The sequence below is a fragment of the Juglans microcarpa x Juglans regia genome, chromosome 1D (assembly GCF_004785595.1).
Source record: "Juglans microcarpa x Juglans regia isolate MS1-56 chromosome 1D, Jm3101_v1.0, whole genome shotgun sequence".
Classification (NCBI taxonomy): domain Eukaryota; kingdom Viridiplantae; phylum Streptophyta; class Magnoliopsida; order Fagales; family Juglandaceae; genus Juglans; species Juglans microcarpa x Juglans regia.
This window is the reverse complement of record NC_054594.1, coordinates 1,530,184-1,540,673: the sequence shown is the minus strand read 5'-3', so window position 1 is coordinate 1,540,673 and position 10,490 is coordinate 1,530,184. Positions and strand designations below refer to the sequence as shown.

General features: G+C 35.0%; 2 protein-coding genes across 2 annotated transcripts; both read left to right on the top strand.

Moving 5' to 3' along the window:
- The first annotated feature begins 332 nt into the window (after positions 1 to 332).
- LOC121249830 (protein IRX15-LIKE) lies at positions 333 to 1,730 on the top strand. Its single transcript, XM_041148642.1, has one exon. The coding sequence runs from the start codon at positions 504 to 506 to the stop codon at positions 1,434 to 1,436; it is 933 nt and encodes a 310-aa protein (XP_041004576.1). The 5' UTR covers positions 333 to 503; the 3' UTR covers positions 1,437 to 1,730.
- A 3,757-nt stretch (positions 1,731 to 5,487) lies between these two features.
- On the top strand, positions 5,488 to 10,070 carry LOC121249784 (probable 2-oxoglutarate-dependent dioxygenase At3g50210). The gene is given in 13 exon segments (XM_041148588.1): positions 5,488 to 5,662; positions 6,087 to 6,121; positions 6,123 to 6,203; positions 6,828 to 6,946; positions 7,061 to 7,124; positions 7,737 to 7,804; positions 8,451 to 8,509; positions 8,600 to 8,762; positions 8,871 to 8,890; positions 8,971 to 9,017; positions 9,473 to 9,553; positions 9,636 to 9,725; positions 9,824 to 10,070. Coding segments are annotated over 13 exon segments (987 nt in total). The 5' UTR covers positions 5,488 to 5,628; the 3' UTR covers positions 9,950 to 10,070.
- The last annotated feature ends 420 nt before the right edge of the window (positions 10,071 to 10,490 follow it).

The following is a 10,490-nucleotide window of genomic DNA, read 5'->3' as shown; positions in this document are numbered from 1 at the left end:
AAATTAATATCAATTACCCTCCTTAAATTACCATTCCTTACAAAAAATAAAAAAATACAAAAATCAATCGAATTAGTAACGAAAAATGGAAATGCCTAATATTAGTTCTATAAAAAAGATAAAAATTTTAAGCAGGAATGAGTAAGATAGACACGTTAAATTAATATTAAAATATTTATTATTGCAACTCTAGATAATTTCTTTCCTACACATATAGAGACAACCGAACCAACAGAAACTAGGAAAAATAATCATTAATTGGCATTAATGAAAAAGCAAATTGCTAGGACAACAATTTAGAGGGTCATTGCAAAGTCACCCTCATATATCCTACATTAGTTTATACATAGCTTAAATTTTATATGCTTGCTGCCACACACATATATCTTTAAATCAATCCCTCTTCCTCCTCATCTCTGACTCTCAGGATTCAGAATCAACTCCACCCACCTCAATACAAGATCATAGAGATCATCTCTCTCTCTCTAGCTATCTCTTTCAAGATGAAGAACAACAACAGTAACACAAAGCTAATACTCGTCCACCCTTATATCCAAAAACAAGGAGGCTCCAATCGTCTATGGCTTCTAGCCTTTGTTTCCTTCTTCACGCTTGCTTTCCTCCTCACCCTCATCTACACCAGAGAATCTACATCCACCGCTGCCACCTCTACAGCCGCCGCAGCCACTGTCGCTTCCTCCGGCTTGGGCGGATTGTCGACCACTGTCATTAACACCCTCCTCTACTACGCCTCAACATCCAATAACACATTCCACATGTCCCACGCCGAGCTCAAGCAAATCTCCGATGTACTTCGAAAGTGCTCGTCCCCATGCAACTTCCTCGTATTCGGCCTCACCCCAGAGACTCTCCTCTGGAAAGCCCTCAACCACAACGGCCGGACCGTGTTCATTGACGAGAACCGCTACTACGCCGCCTACATGGAAGAGAAACACCCAGAAATCGACGCGTACGACGTGCAGTACACGACGAAACTGAAGGAGCTGCACGAGCTCGTGGCATCAACCAAGAAACAGATACGAAACGAGTGCCGGCCGGTCCAGAACCTGTTGTTCTCGGAGTGTAAGCTCGGGCTCAATGATCTTCCCAACCATGTGTATGAGGTGGACTGGGATGTAATATTGGTGGACGGACCGCGCGGGGAGTGGCCGGATGCTCCGGGTCGGATGTCACCCATATTCACCGCCGGCGTGCTTGCGAGGAGCAAGAAAACGGGTGTGAATGCTAAGACCCATGTGTTTGTGCATGACTTCTATGGAGAGGTAGAGAGGGTTTGTGGGGATGAGTTTTTGTGCAGAGAGAATTTGGTTGAGGCAAGTGACACTCTAGGGCATTATGTTCTTGAGAGAATGGATGCGAATAGCTTTCAGTTCTGTCGCAACAATACATCATCGAAAGCTTCTTCATCCTCCTAGCTATTTGGATTGTTGATCTTCTTCGTAATCATCAGCTTAGTCCCGGTACTGGATCAATGGCATAAAGTGGTAAAAGGTGGCTATTTATAATCATTTCGGTTTTTTTTCTCTTTCGAAACTTGTTTCTTGGGTGGGTAATGTATAAAATAATTTTTTTGGCATTGCAAAGTGTAATTTCGTCGAATTGAAAATTCATCTTACCAGTTAATTACCGTTCCTTATAGCATGAGATTTGGCTTATTAAAATTTTATTAGAAATTTATTAGAAAATGAATAAACAATATTGCTTTAAATGAAAAAATAAATTGGCATTTCCATCAACCTTATTCTGTCACGCACTAATCATTATGTACATTTTCTATATTATGTACATTTTGATGGATTCAAACAATCTACTCTTGCTAGTAACATTCGACATCCTAAAATAAGGGGCATGTATTAATCATTTCATGATACAATGATTAATATTTGATTTAGTTGAAAGAGAAACATTGCAATCTATAAAAAGTGTGTAATATATATATATATATAGAGAGAGAGAGAGAGAGAGAGAGAGTACTAAATGATCAGTTTAACACCTTGGACTGGAGGTGCGAGATATATATATATATATATATATATATATATATATATATCTATCCTAGGGAACGTTGGTTTCCTGGTGCGTTAGCCTCAGGGTGCACCTGCTATAATGATTTAAATAAAAATAAAAAAGTGAAAAAGTCAGTAGCTTATTTGTCTGAAAAAAATACAAAATTAAAGAAAGACAAAAAATAAGATTAAAAAAAATCTAAACTTCAGCAAAGTATCAAACCGCGAGACTATTAAGGGTCTTTTGGTAAAACATGATCATTCATTAAATTATTAAAATGAGTTATACATCAAATGGTCAAGGGTCTTAAGGACCTTTTGGTAAAACACGATCTTTCATTAAATTCTACAAATGAGCTACACATCAAATAGTCAAGGATTTTAAAGGCCTTTTGGTAAAACAGGTTTTAACGGACTTAACGGAAAAAAACAAAAGTTACTATTCATAGTTAGATAATCACTTATTATAATAGAGTAGATATATATAGAGAGAGATTACTAAGGTCCCGTTTGGATTCAGAGATGAGATGAGATGATTTTAGATAAAAGATGAAAGTTAAAAAATATTGTTAGAATATTATTTTTTAATATTATTATTATTTTGGAATTTGAAAAAGTTGAATTGGGATTTGAAAAAATTGAATTGTTTATTATATTTTATATGAAATTTGAGAAAGTTATAATGATTAGATGAAACATTTTCTGAATCCAAACCGGACCTAAATGATTAGTTTAACACCTTGGACTTGGAGGAGCAATATATATATATATATATATATATAGTTTAATAACTACCATAATATTTAATGGCTAGCTACTGTAAGTTTCAACGCATTGTTTGGGGGAAAACATTGCTATCAGCCACATAGTTTTCGTAAAATCCCAAAATTTCACACTTGCATGAATTGTATGGTTTTTTAGTATTTAAATATCCTCCAAACATGGACTTTTGAACAAGCTGATCAAAGGTTTTTGTCAAGCATTTGGTAGACTAATCAATAGTGTAAGCAGCAGTTCTCATAGATGACAGAACAAGTTAATACAGCAAACAATTAACTTGTGATATTCGTTATACCAAACTACTGCATTTGACTCGTTAATGATAAAACCAGAAGTCCAGGTTGGCTCGAGAGTAAAGTACACCCACTCACGAAAATTGGACCTACCTACCTGGAAATTTGGTAGCAGGATTAAATATATAATAACAATGTTTAATTGGTTTTTGTTTGGTACCAGAGAAAAGAAAGGAAGGAAAAAACCCATGCGTGCATGTTGCTTTATTAGGTTAGGACTTCTTTTGTTTTTTCTTTACCAGCACCCTAATAAATATTCACTACTATAAATACAAATAGAAATAAACAACGATATCATAAATTTTATTTCGACCCCATATTTCTTGGCAAAATTGAGAAAATGATCGCAGAATTTGACGATGGCAGACGAATTGGTTCGATAATTAATATTTCTTTTTCATTAATTTTATAAGAGCTAAATTCTTTGGACTATGATCAAAATATTCAGATTCATTTCTTTTATTTGAATAGCGGATATAGCAATTTAGTTATTTAAATGAATTGAATCATTTTTTCCTATCCAATACCATTCAAGTGACAACTCCTAAGTTTTGAGTCGTTCCACAGAGTAAGGTTGGGCTCCGACTCGGGCGGAGTGGGAATAGTGATCTTCAACCTCTGACTTTGACTTGGGTCAAAGGTCATTTTGAGTTCCGACTCCAATTCTGAATTAAAGCGGATTTCGACTCTGATTGGAGTTGACAGAGTTGAAGTCGGAGGTCCAAAAAATAGAGACGAACAAGGCATTATTTGCCTCTACAATCTACTCCATTTCCTCACTACTCTATTGATGATCTTCATTTCCACCTTTACATACAGAGAGAAAGAAAGAGAGAGTGAAGTGTGAACCAGAGAATGAGAGAAGTCTCCATTGCTTGAGCCTTGCACGTCACTTTGTCAATATATTATCTGAATCAGAATACTTTGATAAGCATCATCACGAAAATGGGTGAAGAAACAAGGAATCGGAAAAAGAAAGAGGGACAAAGGGAATAAAATGCATAAGAGAAAAAATGAAGAAGAATACAAGAGAAAAATGAAAGGCAGCATAATCAGAAAAGTGTTCGAAAGGCTACAAAAGAAAAGTGGTACTAGGTAGACATAAGGAAGAGAAATTCGAATGGTGTGAAAAGTGGGAAGAAAAGTGGTAGACATTGGGAAGAAAACAAAAAACCTAAGGAAGATAAAAAGGAAAAGCATCCTCTGATGTAATAGTTATTTTGAAGAATAATTTCATTTAAAAGATCGGAGTTTAGAGTCAATATCGACTTAAATTTTGACTCTGACCAATTTTTTGACAAAAACTCCGACTTTGAATTCCAACTTTCCAACTCCATCAGAGTCGATGGTCAGCCGAAGTCAGAGTTATAAAGAAATTGCGCAGCTCTATCCACATTGAGTCATTTGGGCTTCCATTCGGGTAGTCATTTATATTTGGTACTTTCCAAGACCTAGGAACTGCATTCTATCCATTCCCAGGAAATTTCATCCACAAACGCAAAATTGATGATTAATCGATATTGCCCATCATCGTTTAGCTATCTCATTTATTTTTATCTTGGTAAAAAAATTAGAAAATAGATTGAACCTATCAAACTGGTGGGTTCGGTCCAGTTCTTAACCAATTCAGTACCGGTTCTTAAGAACTAAAATCGTACTATACATATTCTTAATTTTTATATTATATTATATTATATTATATACTAAATTGTTAATTAATATAACATGAAATTTCAATTTTAAACATGAACATTAATATTAAATTATTAATATAAACTTACTTTTAATATTATCTTTCAAATCAAATTATGTCACGTAGATGATATGTGGTACAAAGGCCTTCAAATAGAATTATCCATATATTTATCAAGGATAAATACATTTTTTGCATAATAAATATAATATATATTCTTTTTTAAAAATATATTTTTACGCATTTGATCATATATTTTCAACTTATGTAGTATTACACGTGTAAATGGTAAATTAAGAAAACCGGATTGGATCGGACCAAAATCGAAAAAATCGAAAACTTCGGTTTCAATGGTGAATTGATCCGTATCAATTATTAAATTTTCAAAATCGAACTTGACCAGATCAATTAGACTCCTAATTGTCTGTAGGATAAAATGTTTGATAAGGCATAAATTCTATTACCATAAAATATATATATATATATATATATAAACTAGTGTAGATAACATATTTAATGAAGGACTTATATAACATAATTTGATTTAAAAAATAAAAAATTAAGATTAAAAATTAAATCTTATCATTAATATGAATAATATAATTATAATCTACGCACTAACTTGAAAATAAAATAACTGTCACTATTATATTTTAAGAACGTACACTAATTTTGGCGTTGCTCAACGTAAGGCACATCAATCAATATATGAGTTCAGATACTCCCGTGACAAAGACAATAGGGATTTCGTTACGTTTGGGATTCTCTGTTCTTTCATTTGGTACTTGCCACTGCCAGAGCCTGATAGGGTCGCAATTACCAGGCAGGCATCCGCATGGCTACCGACTTCAAGTTCATACCCGTTATCGGTAAAACTAATCTCAATTCTCTCCCTCAATGTTTTGATTATATCCACCTATTCCTCAATGTTTTGATCATATCCAAAGCTCAAACTTGTCTCCGTTTTTCCCAAATGTGAAATTGATTGGATTCTCTCGCACCGTTTAATTTGGCAATCATTATTCATTTGAGACAAGTCTGTTCTCTGGTGGGGTGGAAAATCGTATTTTTTTCTCCATACCCATATCAAGTGGAGATGTATGCATGCCATATGCTATTGTTTTGACTGTCTAATACTAGCTAAATCTCCGATTTCATATTATCATGCAAGCTTCACAAACTAAGTTTAGTATTGCCAAGTGGGGGGGAAAAGAACAGAGAGAGAGAGAGAGAAGAATAAGAGCAAGTTAATGTCATTTGGTCGATATCATTTATTTATTTCATGTGATTCAGATATAAGTCCTCTTTTGGCCAAGTGTGACGACCCAAAAAATGGCGGAGGACCCAGGTGTATATGAAGTTGTTAGACAGTTAGACCAGGCTTGCCGAGAGGCGGGATTCTTCTATGTGGTATGCATCTTTCTTAGCATGTGTTTTCGTTTCTGGATTCTTTTAAAACCAAAGAGCTGACAAAATGCTCTTCAGGCTAAATGGCACCTCCGCTGCTTTTTTTATAGTTAATCAAGAAGTTTTATTCCTAAAAAAAGAAGTCCTAGCCCAAATATGCAGAATGTATACATGAGAAGTAGCTAACTAGAGTTTACAACTGAAAATTGAAAATCATGGACATTTAGCCCATTAAAATCAATGACCCCCGTCCATAAGAACAAGGTTTTTTGGGCTTCTTGCCTTCTTTTGATCAATAAAATTTTGTTTACCGATCAAAAAAAAAAATAAGAACAAGGTTTTTAAAAAGAGAAATTTAAAACCTTCTTTTATAGTAATATAGGGTGGCGAATGAGGTTATGGCTTCAAGACATTAGTTAAAGAGTTTGTAATCTCCATAAGAAGATCTTTTATATTAAGAAATCGTATATATTAATGTATTTGCCCAATATTGAGCGTAGATATTAGGACACTGATTAATGTTTTCACTAAATGGATAAATCACTTAGAATTTTGTTGACTGTGTGTGGGTGCGTGTAAAGAGTTTTAGCTCAAATTTTTCATCTGAAGATGCTTGTGGGTGTGTAGAAGGGCCATGGTATTCCAGATTCCATTATTAAAGAGGTGAAAAGTGTGGCGCAAAAATTTTTCGAACTTCCATATGAAGAAAAACTCAAAATCAAGATGACTGCAGCAACTGGGTTCAGGTTTTGCTTGTGGAATTATGTCCTACATGTGTATTTTGTAATTAAGCTCGGTTTCTGATTTATGACGTGGAAATGTTTGACTTCATATTAAGTGGAAGTAAATTTTGAATGCAGAGGATATCAGAGAATTGGGGAAAATATAACTAAAGGCGTGCCAGACATGCACGAAGCTATTGATGTAGGTCATGCTAGAAGCTTTACAAATTATAGGTGTTCTTGTAGAGATATTTTGTTATCATCTTGATAGTCTGTAGTGTAAGCTGTTTGGTAGATAATGATGTTGTTCATGGTTTACTATGTTATACCATGCATAGCAATAAAGATTCTTGGAAAAATGAGAAGATGATGCACATGACTAGCACAAAACTTCCCTGCATTTAGTGTCAAGGTAAAAATATAACAACTTCTAAAAACATTCAACTGTATTCTCGGGATTTCAACTAAGAGTGAAGAACTTGTTTATGTGATCCTATTACATTGTCTTCATTCAACTCAGGAAATTGTCAATCAAACATTACAAATATGGCACACTAATATGTTGTGCTTGCTGGTTAATTGGAGTTATGTTGCATCCATCAAACTGCTTGCCTTGAAGTCCATACTATGTAAACTTCTAGAGGCTCTGATATTACCATCTTTATTTTTGTGCATAATTGTGAGGTATCAATAAATCTACATTAACTTCCAATATCTTTCATGGTATGGTAGAATCGCCCTTGTTGTTGCTGCTGCTGCTTGAATTATTAGTCTTACTCTTAATAATATTATCACATAGTTGTGCCAATGACAGTGCTATAAAGAAGTGAAAGAAGGGATGTATGGAGAGCTTGGGAAACCTATGGAAGGACGTAACCAATGGTAAGTCTAAATTAAGGTTTCTCAGCTAACTCTTGTTCTCCAATTTTTTTTCTATAGAAGACTTATTCCACATTACAATATAGTTATTGTAAGTTAGTACTTATTAGCAAAGTATTATTACCATGTTGTTGAGACTGATGTAACACTTCGCAAACAAAAGTGCTTGCCTGTTTCCAGTATGAGTTCCTGCTTTGCATAAGTAAAGTGAGCCAATGGAGGTACAGGGCTTCTATCCTATCCTGAAGGGGGTGGGGGGGACTCGGGGAGGACTTCTAACATGGTGGTTGGTAATATGAAACACCCATCTGCCAATAAAAGCTATTGAACAGTATAAACATGTTTTACTAGTTACTTGATCTTGAGAATAGCTAATTAATGTCTATAATTTGAATTATGAATATATATTATATCAACTTCTGTTCCATTGTTTTTAAACCTCCTATTTGTTTTTAAACCTCCAAGAAAATATATCCTATTGAATCATCTAATTGCTGATTCTGTAGTTTTAATGTTTTAACGCAAGTCTAGGCAGCTAAATGCTGGTTCTCTTTTTCAAAATTGGGTTTATTAACGCGATGACTGTTTTTGTAACACTCAATTGGAATTCTTATTTGATTGTTATTTCATCAAAAGGTCCATTATGCAGGCCATCCAATCCTCCAAACTATACAGAGCTAATGGAGGAGTATATCAGCCTATGCACAGGCATGCTTTGCAGGACTACTCTTTTCTTCTTTTCACCTTATATTTCATGTGCTTTCTGCTTACAACTTACAATTTTTTTATTGCTGTCAGACCTTTCAAGAAAAATTATGCGGGGAATTGCTTTAGCATTGGGTGGATCACCAGATGAATTTGAAGGTGACAGAGCTGGAGATGCATTTTGGGTGATGCGTATTATAGGTTACCCAGGTGTATCCACATCAAATGGTCATGGCCCAAGAAATGATATTGGATGGTAATGCAATAAAGCTGCTGTTGATGCCTGTACTTATCCCTTTATTACAGTATTTTATGAAAATTATGTCTTTTCTTTTGTCCATGCATTCCGTACAAATAAATTCAGTGGAGCTCACACTGACTATGGTGAGTTTCTTGTCCTCTAGACTATCAGAGGCCCCAGAAATCTTGTTTATCAATCTCATTCATTTGAAAATCTTTCATAGGTTTGTTGACATTGGTTAATCAAGATGATGAGATAACTGCACTACAGGTACAATCATTTAGTCACTTTATCAGGAGTCTCCTTTTAATTTTGCAGACACAATGCGATACCAGTTGCATGTCAAGTATGTGGTCTTTATACATTTAAATCGGCATCGTTTAGTTATCCCCAACCCCCCCCCCCCCCCCCCCCCCCCCCCCCCCCCCCCCCCGAAGAGAATAACGAAAGGACTTGCTTTATCTGATATTCCAAAAAACATGTATCATTTAACCTTTCTTGTGAGCTATCTAAGATATGCTATCTAATTTTATATTATAGTTGCATTATATAACCTTTCTATGATAATAAAGTATATATGCTATCAAAGAGCAGTGGAAGTTTTGGCATCTGCAAAGTTGGGGGAAGTCTTTTGCATGAATTTATTATCTCTTTTCTTATTCGTTCTTCCGTTTTAAACCCTGCTACTTAAGTTTCCACCACATTAATTGTATAAGTTGTTGAAGGTAAGAAACTTGTCGGGTGAATGGATTTCAGCTCCTCCAATTCCTGGAACATTTGTATGCAACATTGGGGACATGCTGAAGGTAATATCACTTTGTTAAAGTTGCACTCTCTATGTATCTTTCTGAGTAAATTGAAATTCTAATGAAACATGGAAGAATGCAGATTTACTCAAATGGTTTGTATGACTCAACTTTGCACCAAGTTATCAATAACGCTCCAAGATATCGGGTCTGTGTAGCATATTTCTATGAGGTCAGTCTCAGTCCGTCTCTCTATTTGCTTCTGTATTGTTTTATCCCTTCCTCCTAAAATGAATTGTCCTCTCCGCATGTTATTGGGTGGTTGTACAGACAAACTTCGACACAGCAGTAGAGCCTTTGGAAATTTGTAAACAGAGGACTGGTGGAGCTAAGAAGTTCGGAAGAGCTGTGTATGGAGAGCATTTGGTCAGCAAGGTCCTAACAAATTTCGGTTAGGAGCTGAAATTGTCATTTTTTTGTGTAATAAATCAGTAAAATACCTCAAGCTGAAATGACGAGATTAGAAAACTTGAGCTGTGGAGATGAATGTTATGATATATAAATTGTGTCATTTGAGTGGTATCTGTCATCTGAAAACTGGTCCTCTGTGTCAACTTCTTACTTGGACTTAAGAATACTATTTACGCAAGTGCAAACTTCAGCAGGGAATGATATTATGATGGTATGAAGGTCAAAACGTAGTTCTATTTTTTCTATTTCAGGCTTTCTTAGAAATTAAGGGAAGTATCAAATTGCTTTGCTAGTTTTGAGGACGAAGAAACAAAAATTATATTTCCTTATTTTCCTTGTGCTGGTGTGAGAGAACTACGCAGCTACGTACGTGATCCTCAATGCCTTTGAAATGAGGAACATAATTGGTCTCAGGCTTTCTCAGACTTTTCATTATTATTCACAAATAGTTCACTATTATTCATAAATGATCTGAGATACTCTTAATATTTAAACGGAGTCTTGGCTTGATTGATACATCTCTTGA